Raw genomic sequence first — 17651 nt, 5'->3', positions numbered from 1 at the left:
CCTCTTTGGGTCTTATCACTTCCGGGTTGTGGCTGTCACTTTATTTATAACTGACATTCGAGATCTTCTGCATATGTTTCAGAGTGAATATTCCTCTTTTCTGGTCAGAACATATCATGACCAGGTCAGATGTTACAAGGACTTTATTGATCTTGATAAAATCAATAAATGAATAAACAAATAAAGTCTCAGTATGTGACTGACTTCCTCCTCCATTCCTCTCCTACCATCCTGTCTCTGTCCCTTTCACATACAGCAGTGTCCTCACTGGTACACCACACATCTCTGGGTATACTCTGTGCTGGTGGAGACCCTGCTCGTTCCGCTATATATATATATATCTGTCTGTGACTTCCTTCCTCCTCCTGTCCTCTCCTACCATCCTGTCTCTGTCCCTTTCACATACAGCAGTGTCCTCACTGGTACACCACACATCTCTGGGTATACTCTGTGCTGGTGGAGACCCTGCTCGTTCCGCTATATATATCTGTCTGTGGCTTCCTGCTGCCTTTTTTATTCTCCCCACATTATGTCACTGGCCCTCTCACATATCTTACCCTTACACACAGATCTTACCCTCACTGGCAAATATTTCCCAACTGATTTATGAGCCTTGGAAGGCATGGAGATTCAAAAATGGTGGATTTGAGTTGTAACGGAGGGGGCTTATTCTGATCTCGCATGTGCAAATGTTTGAATTAAGATTGACACAAGTGGATACATCACAAACTCACACACATGAACATTGACTGGGACAGTGCATATTGGCCCTCATTCTGGTTCTTGGCAAGCTGCGAAGCTCGCATCTTACCCAAGTCCAGGAGGGCATACCCCGTTGCTGTATTCCCCTTGCAACTCTCGACCCGTGCCCACCACCCCACGTCCCCCCTCCTGCACTGCTCCATTCGAACAGGCCGGCGACTATGCAAGTCGCCGAGTCCATTCACAAAGAGTCTGCACATGCGCCGAAATTATGCGCTTGCACAGAAACAAAACATCGCTCCCATGTGCGAACCAACCAACCAAAATCCCCCCCCCCCCCCCCTTGTGAACAGATCAGCCGCAGGCTGCAGCGTTGCACCTGTTTCGCACTGGATAATTGTGGAGGAACAGAAGAATGCAGAATGTTAAGTAAAAGGTTTTGAGAATTTATTCCTTACCACTGAGACAGCAAAGGGACATCGGCTCTGACTGATCAGATTAATGTTCAGTCATTTTGGCCTACACAATATACTCTAATGCCTAAATCGTTATTGCGGTAATGTACTTTATATATCGCTATCAGGCTTTTACTGCGCTGCACCGACAATGTTAGCCGTATGTTGTCCAGAACAGGCTTCTTGCTATTGACACTAGTTAATATACTATACAGTACCCCTTTATTCACATCTCTCTGGCATTAAAGAGGTTACATCTGTGTACATCATAAGATTGATCTTGTTCTGGCTGCGTTAAGGGGTTCCGCCAAATGCCATATGTATGACGGATTGGTGTTTGTTCCATGGCTTCACCTTCTACACAACTGCAAATGCAGCTGATACAGGGAGGATTATTAATACGGAAAATACAGGGAAACGCTCCTTTTGTGAGATTGCTTTGGACATTACGGAAGCAGGAGCAATATGAAGCTGATTATTAGAGGGATCTGCATCTTTGTGCGACACTGTTCAGCGGGAAGACTATACCAGTTATTTAGGTGGTTTTTATGCCTATTTTATTATCACGGATGTTATATTACAAAGAGTTGCTTTAGAGCCTTTTCTTTTAAATGGAGCTTTTGTCCACGATGCACATTTAAAGTGATTAGAAGTTGGAAAATAATAATATACTGTAGAAACATTTGCTTAAATTATGGAGCAATTGCGCGTGCATTGATGCTGCACCCTAATACCGCATAGAGCCAGTGCACAGATCAGGCAGAAAGTGTAGTACAAGGTTACGCCACAGCCATATGCTTCTGATGAAGCTGGGTGACTATTTCAGGACTCCCGTCGTTCCCAATTGGATCAGTTCTCTGCAGTTACCTAGTGGAGATCACCTACAGCCCACCCCCATCTGCAAATGGGTTCCGGATGACTGAGCGACAGTCGGGATTCTGGCAGTCAGTACTCCGACCTTGGAATACCGACTGTATGAAGCCCGACAGTCTGGATTGATCTCAACTGACAGGTGCTATTCTCCCTCTCCCATACGACCCCCATGAGGAAGAATCTGTGGTGAGTGCAGCGAGCCACCAAGCTCACAAGGGGCTTTGTTGCGCTCACCATCCTGTCAGAGTACCGGCAGTTGGGATTCCGATGTCTGTATACTGACCATCAGAATCCCAACGGTCGTCCCAGCATACCACACAGTCCTGCAAGGATTGATCAGCCCCGCTCTCTGGTAACATCTAACATTTATTGGATTATGTGCAGAGTCCTACTGTATAAGAACAGATTTAGACAGTGATTATCTGTGGAAAATTCTGGGGGGGTCCAGGCCATTTAGGGGGAGGGTCGCGCAGGCTGTGTGATGTTATACACACGACTGTTCCGATATGCATGTGATCTACTTTTCAGTCTCCAGACATAGAAAAAGCAGAATGGCTAAACAAGTTCCTTCTAGTTTTATAAAGAATCAGAATCCACTTTATTGGCCAGGTACTGGCGTATACTAGGAATTTGATTTGGATTACTGCACAATAGCTGTTTAGTTAAACAGTGACAGTACAGATATACATAATACATACAGGTATATGCTCGATGTGCCCTGGGGATTGTAGACGCAGGAAACATATATTTGCCGAGCTGCACAGCGCCTAGGCAGCCATCAGCGGCCTGTAACATAATACAGGTAGAGTAACCCAACCCCCATTTTAGCCTTTGGGGAAAACCCTTCTCATATCCAAGGCCGTGGACCATGGTCAACCCATTCGCACTAACACACAACCTGGTTTTCCCTTGTTGTAACAGTCTTATAAATATAACCCCCAATACTACTATGTATTCCATGTACAACACCTCTGGCGGTAATTTTTTAATTATCTTTTTGTTTCATTAGTTTGATGCACGAGCTAGTTCTTGTCTGTCTTTTTTGGCCCTCTGACTGTAGGAATACCCTAACATTGTTTTTTTACCTTGTATGTCTCAGCAAAAGTAAAGGTTTCTGATGATCCATTACAGCTTGACCCTGTGTAGGCTTGTGTTACCTCATGTAGGCTTTGGTCCCCTCCCATCGCTCGGCAAAGCCTGCTTAATGGTCATCTAATTGGACCAGAAAACAGGCCGGATCTCTGCCTGTGCCTTGGTTACTTGTTAACTTGAGGCCCTGAAAGATGGGAGCAGAACAAAGTCCATGGGGGGGGGGGAGTAAACAAACTAGGCACCCACATTGGTCTCGGCGTTATTCCATGTTGAGAATTTACCTCCCTGTTAGTGGATCAAACACTGTTTGAACGACAAACATTCCCCCAAACTGGTCTCATTATCGGAGAGTTTCTCTTTAATCAATTAAAGCCGTGTAATTTTCTCTCTCGCTGGCTTTCTTCTATAGGGATGAAACCAAGGGCAGCCAGCTCCTGCTCGCTCCGAGTCGCGTTCAAAAGACGAGCTGCCTTTTCTCCGAGCAGAGAAACTCTCCCTCATTAACGGGGGAAAGAAAACGATTTTAATGAGGAGAAACAAGGGCCTATTTTTTTTTTTCCTTAAAAAGAGAACAGAAGAGTGTATGCCAATTGCATGTATAAAAGCGACTACGCCGATTAGGCCCTGGCATCTGCTAAATAATGCATAGATTCCCCTAAGGGAAAGGAGATAGCCTGACATGAGGCATTTAGATCTCTTCTGCTTTATTTTGAAACAATATAAATTGTATTTTTTGTATTTTTTTTTGCAGAATCCTCTGGGAACAATTCTTTGTTCCTGTGCTTAGAACATTTGTGTGTTTCAGATCATATGTGATGTTTGTGAGCCCACTAGGCTAAGAATACAACAATCATGGTTTGAGTCTTGGTAACAACCATTAAATTACTTATATATTCTGTCTTCCAGAGCCCTACATAGATGTTCAGCCTACCAGTATTGTTACCCTTTTCTACAATGGCGGAAACATCTTCAAAACTCTTGGCGCAGATGCCGGGGATTTATGTCTGAAAAGTGTTCTAACCCTAGGCTTACTCAGGGTGGCCAGGAGATCCGTCCCACGCCACTGACTTCACCACGTTAGCTGTATTTGGGGGCACTGGATCTATGGTCGCAGACGGTATGGATCTTACACATGCGCAGATCTGCAACTATCGGAGATTTTTGTAAACCATCGGGTTTACGAGCAGCAGAAATAGCTCTGTGTATAAATGCAGCATGAGGCCTCTATTGCAGTAGTGATCCAAGCTGAGGCCTGGCCTTTCCCCTCCCTCTAAACAACAGCAACAAGCCTCTATTTACACAGGCGGAGGCTGTTATCACCCCTTCCCGTTCCCAAAGGACATGAGACTGTCAGTATTTCCACTCCAGCCAGTGTATCCAGCACTTCTGTTGCTGGAAATTAGAGAAGCACTAACCTTAAGCATGGTCTTCTGTACTTCTAACAGATAGAAGAGGCAGCATGCAATAATGTCCTAGAACGTGAGAAGTGGAATTGACCTTCTCAGATGCTAGAAGCTCAATGAGACGGTGGGGTTTAGTGGAATACTACGTTACTGGGTAGTTTTTAGTGGTGTTCTGCATTGTATTGACATGGTCATAGTGTTGGGAAGCAGCATAGTGACTTGTCAATACTGGTGACATACCGGCAGGATTAGAATAGTCCCTGTTGGTCTAGTGGCGACTGGTACGGCAGGATCGGTGCCTCCAGCGATGTCTCACGGTTGAGCCATGTACAGGAAAATATGACTTCTTGTTTGTGTCACGTCATGGTTTTTGTAGAACCGCATCGCTTGTTGCCACCATTCCATTTAAGCTGGAGATCTAGGGGGGGATTTAATTGTGGCGAATGGATTTGCCCAGCTGTGTTTGCTTGACACTTGATGTTTGATGCTTTATAGGGTAATGAGCTCTCTTTTGAGCACATAGGGAAGGGAAACAGCCGGACGAAGGGTGCAAGTTGATTGCGTGTAAACTCTGTGCAAACGTCAATTTGTCCCCTCCACCACAATTGAATTACCCCCATAACGACTGGTATTTTTCATGCATTATGTAGAGCCCATTCTTTGAATGTCTGCACTGATTACCTTTTCAAGTAATGTTTCACTCTCCATATCTTTTCCTGCGTTAAAGCTGAAAAAGCATGTTCTCTGCGGCTCCTGGGAAATTTCTGTAGCCGTTTCAAGAACCTTGTAAGCTTTAACATGCAAATCCACACGGTAATATTCCACTCAAAACACGGAGGCAACGGCAAGAGCCTCAGAGAGGTCTCTGCTCAGAGTCCACCGTGTCCATTCTACCGAATTTATTTCATGTACTCATCAGGCAGCAAAGGTCAACGTAGTAAGATGTGTAGACTTTTCTGCCTGGGTTTCCACAGTGAAATATCATTTTTATTTTAAACCACATTTTTTCTTCTTATGCTAATTTCCACCCATGCTTGTCATCCCGTTGTCGGTCATGAGTTGCGACCTGTAAACTTGGAAGTTCTCATTCCCCAAGATCAAAAATATATTCACTGGAATACGGCGCGGGGTGCTTAAATAATGGATAAGCCAGGCCAGACTGAAGCTCCGTTTTATTAACTTTGACCTTTTCGCCATTAAAAAGCAGTTTCTAAATATTTAATGCTAGCTTATAGATTTTAGGCTCTCTTTTCTGGAAGAAGGGGCAAGGTGCATCTGATTAACAGAACTTAATAAGTTGCCCTGGTATTTTTTGGTTTTGTGTCCCATACTAACCCTGCTTATAGGGGGGGTTCATTCAGGTTGGTTTGCAAATTCAAATTCCTTCTTGAATGGACAAAACCATGCTGCACTGCAGTTGTGGCAGATGTTATAGGTGCAGAGAGAGTTAGATTTGGGTGGGGTGTGTTCAAACTGAAATCTAAATTGCAGTGTAAGAATAAAGCAGCCAGTTTTTACCCTGCACAGAAACAATATAACTCCCCCAAATGTAACTCTCTCTGCACATGTTACATCTGCCCCGCCTGCAGTGCAGTCCATTAAAGAAGGAGTTTGCTTTTGCAAACCATCCTGAATCACCAACATAGTTCCTATTGTTATCACCAGACATTCAGTATTGCTAATATTCCAAACCAGAACTTTTTACTATTTGCAAAAGGGTACTTATGTAGTATCTGGGCTGCCGATTTTGTGATTGTATGCCTTACCTAAGGCATACAATCAGATGCGATGCGATGCGATTCGATGCGATTTTGCATAGGATTCAATGTTAAGAAGGTCCTGTTCATTTCCCCACTATCCAAGTGGGCATAGAGTTGATTTTATATAGTGTGGCGAGCGCAGCGAGCCACCGAGCCCGAAGCGTGGCGAGCGAACGCATATTTCTTAAAAAGTATTCTGTGTCCCCTCGCGGGGCTCGCTACGCTCGCCACGCTTCGGGCTCGGTGGCTCGCTACGCTCGCCACAGGTTTATATCCAACTCCATGCCCACTTGGATAGTGGGGAAAGGAAAAGGACCCCTTTTTCCCATTGAATTCTATGTTAAAATGGACTCAGACCATTTTAAAATTGAATCCTATGGAAAAATCTTGACCATCGCATCTCATACGATTTGGTCGCATGCGATGCGATGCGATCCGATTTCTAAATCGGACGCCCAGATACTACATAAGTACCTGCAAAAGCTTTAAATTTAGACCTCACAAAAAATGAAAGGGCGTAAAGACTGAGACGCACTAAACCCTTTGAGCACCAACATCTGTGAGAGATGAGCAAAATATCGGCTAAAAATGCCCCAGCGTCGCTCACATTTGTTATATAAATTAAAATAAAAAATGTTGTGTAAAATATATATAATACTAGGTGATTCATCGCACCCTCTGGGCGCTCTTCACACCACCGTAAGGGGCTATGCCCGCAAACACCCCCCCCCCTGCTGGAGCGGGTGGTCTGCCGGCAACTCCCCGGAGCAGTGAGGGTGTAGTGTGGGCAGACCCGCTGCTCCGGAGGGGGGGGGGGGGGGGTGCAAGCAGACCTGCTGCTTGAGGGGGCGGTCATACTTGCTGCTCCAGCGAGGGGGGGGGTAGCGGGCAGACCCGCTGCTGTGGGGTTGGGGAGGTGCAGGCAGACCCGCTGATGTGGGGTTGGGGGGGGGGGGGTTGCAGGCATAGCCACTGCTCCGGCGAGTGGGGTGGGTGCGGGCAGACCCGCTCATTCAGCGGGGGGTTGTGCAGGCATAACCGTTGATCTGGGGGGGGGGGGGTGTGCATGCAGACCCGATGATGGGGGAGGGGGTTGCGTGGGTGCAGGAATGCTGTTGGGGGGGGTGTTGTGTGCGTTCAGACCCGCTGCTCGCGGGTAGGAATCCAGTCATTGGGCTTTAGGTCGACCCTGCTAAGGTTGACAGGGTTATAAGGTCGACTGAAGCATCGGGTCGACAATTGCTAGAACTAGAGTCAAAAGGTCAACATTCTTTTTTTTTTACTGTTTTTATTTTAGCCAACGTGTGCCAACAGGCGGTATTTTATGCCCCACCATCCACTATGGCGTGTAGGGAGAGTAGAATAGCGCACCGGTGCACCGTGCCTGAAGCTTGGCGAGCTCAGTGGTACACTCTGATGGTGTCCATGTCCAAACAATGTGAAGAACTCATGTTGACTTTTCAACTTAGCCATTATCAACTTAATGCTTGTGTCGACCTTCCAATCCCGGGACGCTATTTGTTATTTGCCTGACTTTTTATATTGCAGTAATAATGTGTCTGTAAAATGCTTTGGGAATGATGCTGTATGAAACCCAGTGTATGTACATGGCGTATTGTGCAAATGTTGCCGCCGGTACATACAGTGTAATAGAGGCGAAGGCGGGACGTTCTCCTCAACCCCCATAAAAAGTATCAAACCCCCAAAAAATGGTAATAACTTGGATTTACAGATTCTGCTTCACTGTACCCAGCTGCGGCTTCCGTGACTGAGCTCGCACCCTGTGTTCATGGATTTCCCCCCCCTGTATAATCTGTATCTAGAAAAGAGCAGAAGAAACGTCTGAGCGCGAATCCTGCCAAGCTGTCTCTCTCTCTAATTCCATAACGCACTCTCTGCATATTGCTCTCATTGCAAATTCAGAATGTGGAGATCGAAGCCTGGAGCCGCTGACATTTTGAAACATGTCTCTTTCAAAGCTGCTATGTCCCTTTTTTCTTTTTTTATTGATTTCTCGTTCAGGGAAATCTGAGAGAGAGAGTGGATTTTTTTTGGTGGTAGGGGAGGGAAAAAAACATTTAATTTCAGGTGAACTGCTGCATCCTACCAGGGATTTGTAATCCTTCTGTATAAAACTTTGCATGCCTTTCCTGTCCTCCACAGTCTATGATGCTAGCGATATGATTTTTTTGGGGGGTGAGCAATCTGATGTCATTGTCAAGATTCTGACAAGACACTGAAATAATCGCTGAAGGATTTATGGATTTGTGTTACATTTTTGATTTTCCTAACGTTACTGTCCCTGATGTCGCCAACTATAAAATAGCTGTGGAGGGGGTTTGAGAGGGATGACCAATAACCAGGCTCAAGCTTTATGCTTCTTGCTGGTTTGAACAGTTAATCAAACCCTGGTAGGTTAGTTGGCTCCTGCCCATGTACACGCGTGTGCGTGTACATGGGCAGACAAGATGGGCCAAGTGGTTCTTATCTGCAGTGACATTCTACGTTTCTATATACGGGTGGCTCGTTGACTTATGCGCATGCACAGTGAAAACATTGACTTTTTCCTCTCTGAATTGGGTCCAATGTGTGTTAGTTTATGAGAATGTAGATATCCGTGCCGGTTACTGATAGTTCTCAGCGGTTCTAGGACAGGAGGAACCAGTGCAAGAATCTATATCGCCGTTCCTCCGAGAAGCGCAGGAAGAGTGCCACTTCCTAAAGGACTGTCCAAGATCCTTAGTATAGCTATATAAGAATATTATTAAATCTGTGGTACTGAACATTTCCGTGGGTTCTCCAAGTGCGGTCTTCTGCCTTTTCCATTAATAGCTGTTTTCTTTCTTTCCCAAGTTCTACCGTTTGAGTTTCATTTCCATAATACGCTTGTGGGCCTTGATCTCTGTTTCTTGACAGGGAAAATTAGACATCAGTCTGAAGGTGCGAAAGCTTCATTGAAGCCATATCAGTTTCTAGAATTCTCAGTTTCTAGATTCTAGAATTCTCTACCCAACCTCAAATAAAAGTGATTTTTTTCCCCCTCTTTTATGACAAAACCTCTGTGTTGCAAAACCTCTGCGTTCGGTGTCAGTTGAAAGAGGTTGGATATTGAGATGGTGGTCCCTACAGGCGTATCAATGTGAGCAGCACCTTCTGAACACAGTAATACGTGTCTATAAGATGTCTGCCTGGAGCCACCTATAAAGAACTTCATGACAGCACTGAACACAATTGCCTAGGAAGCTGGCGTTGGAAAGTGGTAACACTACGCGTTTGCCTGTAGTGTTGAATAGAAGTGTCGCTTCCTGAAATGATTACGGCAAGGAATTAATTGGTGCTGGTCCTACGTGTTTCTTTGGAGGGAAGAAATTCTTTATCTGTCATCGGTGTCAATTACTCATTTTCCGCCTGAACTTGCCCGTGCCTTCAATTCCCGCATTCATTAAATCCGTCTTCCCTCAATCAGTCTCTGCAGCTTTCAGTTAATGAATAGTGTTTATGGCGAGGCCATTGTTGAAGGAGACCCTGGAAGGTTTCGTCTTTTTTTTGTCTATTTTTTTTTTTTAGTCCAATTTTCTGGTTGATCTGCCGCTAGTTGCAGTGGTTCTTGCATCTGCGGCAAGTTTCAAACTAAAAAATTTGTTTAAACTTTTGAGTTCATCTTTTGTTTCCACTTTTTTATATTGATGCATGAAACCTGTTTGTAGGACTAGATATTGATATTGATACTGATATTTGTGGTCTTAACATTGTTCGCAAAAATTATGTACAGCCATTTCTGTAACGGAAAAACTTGAAAGGCATTTGGTAGACTCACATGGGTGCCGGATGACTTCCCAACAATCAGGATCCCGACAATCAGTATACCGACGTCGGTGCTCCGACAAGGGGGATCCTGACTGACAGGGGCTATTCTCCCTTGTTGGGGTCCACAACACCCCATAGAGGGAGAATAGAACCTGTGGCAAGTGAAGTGAACCACTGAGGCCGCAAAGGGATTTGTTGTGCTTGCACCCCTGTCAGGGCACCAGCAGTCGGGATTCCAATGTCGTTTTACTGACTGTCGGGATGATGTGCACTGAAAAAGATTGTTGTACGGTCGTGTTTTGGGATATGTGAGTGGAAAGGAGCTCTGTGGGCTTAAGGCAATTCCTGAGGAACTCCTTTACTATCTCATAGACTTAAATTAAGCCTATTCCTTTCTCACTCCTGTCTTTCAAAAGTTGGAATGGAATGGAAGGGGGGGGGGGGGTGTGTGTCATTGTGATCGCCTGAAGCCATTTTGAAAGACAGGAGTGAGAAAGGACATAGGCTTGATTTAAGTCTATGAGATTGTAAAGGAGTTCCTCTGGAATTGCCTTAAGCCCACTCACATACAGCACAACAATCTTTTTCAGTGCACATCACCCAGAGAGACCGTAGATCCTGGGAAATTAAAGGGACCTACGGAAGTTCACAGGAGCCCCTTAAGGGATTACCTGAACCCCTGTTAGGGGACCCTCTCTGAAGTAACACAGCCCTGAAAATTCCCCAGTGGGGGGACTCCAAATAGGTGTAATAAAAACACGGATTAATTGCACACTTTTATTACCCCAAATTATAAACTGCAAATAAACACCAATCTTTAAACACCGTATCCTCTCCTCACGCACCACCACTACACTGTTCCACCTAACAAATAAAGGATAGTCCACACAGATGTAGGTGTATACTGTATATACGTTGTCTAGCAAGCGACAAAGCAACGAATGCCCGCACCCTCTCCCACCACCAGCTCCGCCTGTATCCCATTGAAAACATGCGAGGGGATGTGTCTGGGAACACATCCCCCCCCCCTCGCATGTGGCCGAAGGGGAGAGAAATCATTCGATGGTCGCGGCCATTGAATGATTTCTCTCCCCTTAGGAAATAAATCAGCTAAAACTGACTTATTTCTAACAGAGATGACGGATACGGGGCGAGTACTGACGTCATGGGACGGCAGCTGCCCCAACTGAGCAGGTATCCGTCAGTCTACATTCCCAGAGGAACGCCAGGCATTTTAATCGGCCCCTGGAGTGAATGGCTTGGCGAGTGTGAAACTCACTGAAGCCATTCGCTCCTGGTGGTTTGCATGCGCAGACCCCCCACCATCAGAACAGGTCCGGTTACGACCCCTTCCGATCGGGTCTGAATAAGGCCCCAATGTTATGAATACAATTTGGAGATTTGTGTAGAGAGAGAGAGTGAAGATTTGCAATGACCTCAATAGAGCCCCAGAGAAGGGGTGATCCGCTTTTATAACTTTATCAAGTAACATGATTTGAACGAGGTACCTTACCGGCGCCTGCTTTATAGAGTGGCACCTTACCGGCGCCTGCTTTCTAGAGTGGCACCTTACCGGCGCCTACTTTATAGAGTGGCACCTTACCGGCGCCTGCTTTTATAGAGTGGCACCTTACCGGCGCCTGCTTTTATAGAGTGGCACCTTACCGGCGCCTACTTTATAGAGTGGCACCTTACCGGCGCCTGCTTTTATAGAGTGGCACCTTACCGGAGCCTGCTTTTATAGAGTGGCACCTTACCGGCGCCTGCTTTTATAGAGTGGCACCTTACCGGCGCCTGCTTTTATAGAGTGGCACCTTACCGGCGCCTGCTTTTATAGAGTGGCACCTTACCGTTGCCTGCTTTTATAGAGTGGCACCTTACCGGCGCCTGCTTTTATCGAGTGGCACCTTACCGGCGCCTGCTTTTATAGAGTGGCACCTTACCGGCGCCTGCTTTTATAGAGTGGCACCTTACCGGCGCCTGCTTTTATAGAGTGGCACCTTACCGGCGCCTGCTTTTATAGAGTGGCACCTTACCGGCGCCTGCTTTTATAGAGTGGCACCTTACCGGCGCCTGCTTTTATAGAGTGGCACCTTACCGGCGCCTGCTTTTATAGAGTGGCACCTTACCGGCGCCTGCTTTTATAGAGTGGCACCTTACCGGCGCCTGCTTTTATAGAGTGGCACCTTACCGGCGCCTGCTTTTATAGAGTGGCACCTTACCGGCGCCTGCTTTTATAGAGTGGCACCTTACCTACGCCTGTTGTTTACATGCCTAAAAGCCATGTATTTAAATTGGAAAAACTATGCAAGCAGTGTTCCTTTAAACGTGTAATTATTTTGTGTTGATAAAGCCGTTACACCCAGAATCACGGTCTACAGATGAAATATAAATTGCCTATGGTACAATGCAGATGAATTGCAGCATGTTGTTATAATTTTTTCCTTGGTTGTCAGAACATCTTTGCTTACGCAGGAAATAATTGCACCTGCTCCTGGAGTAATTATGAATGACTGACACATTAGGATAGCCTTGGACAAAACACCAGAAACAAGATGTGCGATCCTTCTAGAGCTGAGGTGCACTACCTGTACATGGACGGGTATACCAAATTGCTGTTGTCATTTCCCAGGAACCAGTGCTGCCAGACAAATAGGAAATTAATGGTTTGGCAACATAATGATTTACACATGGAATAACACAATTAGTTGAATATCGGGCACAACGAGCCTAACAACCCAGTATACGATGTAGTCATATATTCAGGACCCATGGTACCACTGTTACCCTCAACTTTTCAACCTCTTTTTCTCCACTGGTATCAAAATGAATAAGTGACTTGTCTACAACCAATCACCAGCTGCATCTCTGAGAACTCCCTCCTTGATCCTCTTCAATCTCGATGTTGCCCACGTCACACCACTGAAACTGCCACTGTCAAAGTCACCAATGTCCTTCTTCTATACAAATCCAGGGGTGGCTTCTCTCTGCTCTTAGACCTCACGCACCAGCCTACGACTCCATGGATCCTACTTCAGACCATTGGCCTCTCTAGCACCAACTGTGCTTGGTTCACCTCCTATCGTGCCAACTGCTCCTGTGTCTGCCTCCACCTCACCCCCATCCATCCTTCCAGTTGGCATCCCACAGTGTTCTGTCCTTGCCCCCCTGCCCTTTTCCCTGTACACCTCCATGGAAAAACTTTTGTCTGTCCCCTCCACCTGCTGGCACTAGGGGCATCTGTAACAGCCTGGTCTTATGTTAACAGAGGATTTGATGGCTTCTTATATTGGTTTTCGTTAACATGTCACATATGTTTTTACCTCTGCGATAACTGGGCATTAAAGAGTAAAGATCGTCTCTCGACACTTTTGGTCAAAGGGCATTTAAAGTGCTTGGTTTCTTTGGCCTGTTTTGATATTCCCTCTAGAAGTTTCTCTTGGTATTTTTAATGCCTCTTGTTTTTTTGTTTTTTTTTGAGTATGTTCAAATCATTGAGCCTTTTAGCAAACTTGTCTACCATATGATCCAAGGCGCGTTCTAGTTGGGCGTTGTCACTAGTGATACAGGCAGCTGTTATCATTTGGGATTTTGGAAGACCCATCCTCAATGCTGGTGCGTGACATCTACTGTATTGAAGAAGGGTGTTTTTATCTGTTTCGGTCGGTTTCCATTGAAAATGATCTCTGTATTTAGTACACTATTATAAAGACCAATGGATACATCTAATTAATTGATTTTACTTGTGCTCATATGATGTCTTAGTTTAATTGAACTCACTGTAATTAAGACCAATTAAATTGAGGGAATTCAGATGGTTGCATACTTTGAATACAAAGGGTTAAAGGAAACAATAGCATGTAATGTGTTTTTAAAAACATTCATGTAATACACAATTTATTATATACCTTATCTTAACTGTGTCAAAGCTATACAATTAATATTGTGACATATTGTCCCCCTATGATATGGCTATGAAAACAAGAACTAATATATGTGTGTGTGTGTGTGTGCGTGTGTGTGTGTGTGTGTGTGTGTGTGTATGTATGTGTATGTATGTATATATATATATATATATATATATATATATATATATGTACATATATGTATATGTGTATATATATGTCAGGGGAAAACGCAGGATTTTCAGAAGGGGGTTTCCAGAGGGGCGGAGCAAAGCCAGGTCAGTTAAAGTATTATAGACAGACCAAATGAATATAAATAATAATAATGATAAATATATATAGTGGAGTGGGCTTATTATTCATAATTTTCTGGTGGGAGGACAGCTTGCTTGACTGCAGATATCTCCAGTTCCCGAAAAATAGATTTCTTAGATTTTAATGGAATTAAAAACTAGAGAATCCCACCTACCAAATGGTATTGGGCACTAGGGGATCAGAGTTCAGGAGGCAGAGCAATCTGCCAATGAGTATATAAAACTACATACCAGGTGTGTGGAGCTGGAGCAGTAACCAGCTGCTGGAAGGCTGATATCTCTGGTTCAGGGAAAAGTAGGGACAAGATACTAGTGTCCATCAAAGGGGGAGAGTCCCAGCTTTTGTAATATACCCTCAGAAAAACTATAAGCCAGATAGAACCTGAAATATCTGACTGGGAAAGCAATTAACAGGCTTGGATGGGGATCACTGCTTTGAAGTCAGATATCTCTGGTTTCCAAGGGCCGATTTTTAAAATTCTTGTACCCATGGAAAGAGGGGAACCTCAGCTTTCAGTCTAGGTCCCTTAGACTCCTGGGGGGGTTTCTGGGTACTCAGAAACCCCCTCTGCGTGCGCTACTGCATGTATGTATGTATATGGTAAAAAAAAAAAATATCCCTTAGAAGTTTATATGATGATAGAGTTTGATATAATGAGAAAGGGATAATATACTAATAGTTGACAATAAATGGGAATACTTTTTAATTAAGTTTTTCTTAATATATTGCATTACAATTAAAATGTCACACACTATTTTCATGGTAGCACCGGAGCACAGTTTTTAAGCACAGTATGTTTGTTTTACACAATGTTCCGTTTGTTAAGTTGGTCTTCTTTGTGAATTTGTCCAGTGCAGTATACAAGCGGTAAAGCCGTGGGTTGCGTCTTACATACATACATACATACATACATACATACTCCCACACACAAGCTTGTTATTGTAAGATATGCAAAACAGCACTCTAGTTGTCATTCAGAAAGCAGAAAGATATATAATGACCTTTTGGGCATCTAGGTGCACTTTCTTATTGTTATTTTTATTTTTTATTTGTTACAGAATTTGATGGTATACAATTGAGTGTTTTTGCTGTCTCTCCCCAGTTGCAGTACCATGCTGGACTAGCATCTGGGCTTCTGAACCAGCAATCCCTGAAACGATCTGCTAATCAGATGGGCGTGTCCGCGAAACGAAGACCCAAGGCTCAGCCGACCACCCTGGTCCTCCCTCCGCAGTGAGTGTTAGAACATGTAACCCGCTAAACATAAAACAATGCATGTGCGGCAGATCTGTAATCATAATATAGAGGGACTATCTCTAACAACAGAAGAGGGGGGGGGGGGAGATTACAGGCGGGTGGATAAGCAGGTAACAAGTAGCGGCAGGAGCCCATGGGAGATTGTTTAATAGAAAGAGCTAATGGTAACAGGAAGTTCTATGTACATGGTAATCCTCTATTACTGTGTACATTTCTGGAGGTCCTGTCTCCAAAAATTCATGGATGCCCTAGAATGATTTCCGAGAAGGCCCATTGATATGATGCACCTGGTCAGGAAAGTCAGTACACGTGCAGCACATGGAGAGATTCTACAGCGCGGCGAATGGAGAGATTCTACAGCGCGGCGAATGGAGAGATTCTACAGCGCGGCGCATGGAGAGATTCTACAGTGCGGCGCATGGAGAGATTCTGCAGCGCGGTGCATGGAGAGATTCTGCAGTGCGGCGCATGGAGAGATTCTGCAGCGCGTTGCATGGAGAGATTCTGCAGTGCGGTGCATGGAGAGATGCTGCAGCGCGGCGCATGGAGAGATGCTGCAGTGCGGCGCATGGAGAGATTCTGCAGTGTGGCGCATGGAGAGATTCTGCAGTGCGGCGCATGGAGAGATTCTGCAGTGCGGCGCATGGAGAGATTCTGCAGTGCGGCGCATGGAGAGATTCTGCAGCGCGGCGCATGGAGAGATTCTGCGGCGCGGCGCATGGAGAGATTCTGCGGCGCGGCGCATGGACAGATTCTGCGGCGCATGGACAGATTCTGCGGCGCATGGACAGATTCTGCAGCGCAAGCTCCTACGACCAGCGATTAGAATGGGGCTGAAAACGGGAGCATGCACCCGGCGATTTATCGCCGGGGCACACTCCCATCACTGGCAATATGGTCGCCAGTGACCATATTTCCAGCAGTTATAGCCCATATAGCTGCCATGTGTACATGGCTTTAGAAGTACTTCTATCTCCCGTGTGCCAACATTGAGGAATTGAGGCCACAATATGTCCACCTGCTCCTATAACACACGTGCAGACGTCCTCTCTGACCCACAGGTAATGCAGTACAGAGTTACAGTGTGATCCGCTGTTCCGTTTCTCCTATAACACACATGCAGACGTCCTCTCTGACCCACAGGTAATGCAGTACAGAGTTACAGTGTGATCCGCTGTTCCGTTTCTCCTATAACACACATGCAGACGTCCTCTCTGACCCACAGGTAATGCAGTACAGAGTTACAGTGTGATGCGCTGTTCTGTTTCTCCTAGAACACACATGCAGACGTCCTCTCTGACCCACAGGTAATGCAGTACAGAGTTACAGTGTGATGCGCTGCTCTGTTTCTCCTATAACACACATGCAGACGTCCTCTCTGACACACAGGTAATACAGTACAGAGTTACAGTGTGATGCGCTGTTCTATTTCTCCTATAACACACATGCAGACGTCCTCTCTGACACACAGGTAATACAGTACAGAGTTACAGTGTGATGCGCTGTTCTGTTTCTCCTATAACACACATGCAGACGTCCTCTCTGACCCACAGGTAATACAGTACAGAGTTACAGTGTGATGCGCTGTTCTGTTTCTCCTATAACACACATGCAGACGTCCTCTCTGACACACAGGTAATACAGTACAGAGTTACTGTACAGTGTGATACGCTGTTCTGTTTCTCCTATAACACACATGCAGACGTCCTCTCTGACCCACAGGTAATGCAGTACAGAGTTACAGTGTGATGCGCTGCTCTGTTTCTCCTATAACACACATGCAGACGTCCTCTCTGACACACAGGTAGTACAGTACAGAGTTACAGTGTGATGCGCTGCTCTGTTTCTCCTATAACACGCATGCATACGTCCTCTCTGACCCACAGGTAATGCAGTACAGAGTTACAGTGTGATGCGTTGCTCTGTTTCTCCTATAACACGCATGCAGGCGTCCTCTCTGACACACAGGTAATACAGTACAGAGTTACAGTGTGATGCGCTGCTCTGTTTCTCCTATAACACACATGCAGACGTCCGACACACAGGTAATGCAGTACAGAGTTAGTGTGATGCGCTGTTCTG

At 45.4% G+C, this 17651-nt stretch overlaps 1 protein-coding gene across 2 annotated transcripts in view; it reads left to right on the top strand.

Annotated features, from left to right (window-relative positions):
- The window catches only part of MED27 (mediator complex subunit 27), a 197921-nt gene that overhangs the window by 66602 nt on the left and 113668 nt on the right, over positions 1–17651 (top strand). For both annotated transcript variants that reach the window (XM_083160916.1, XM_083160917.1), the window contains exon 3: positions 15415–15545. In XM_083160916.1, coding sequence (XP_083017042.1) covers positions 15415–15545 — 131 coding nt within the window. The remainder of the gene's footprint in view (positions 1–15414; positions 15546–17651) is intronic.

The sequence above is a fragment of the Crinia signifera genome, chromosome 9 (assembly GCF_055691185.1).
Source record: "Crinia signifera chromosome 9, ASM5569118v1, whole genome shotgun sequence".
NCBI lineage: Eukaryota > Metazoa > Chordata > Amphibia > Anura > Myobatrachidae > Crinia > Crinia signifera.
This window is presented reverse-complemented; position numbering and strand designations above follow the sequence as displayed.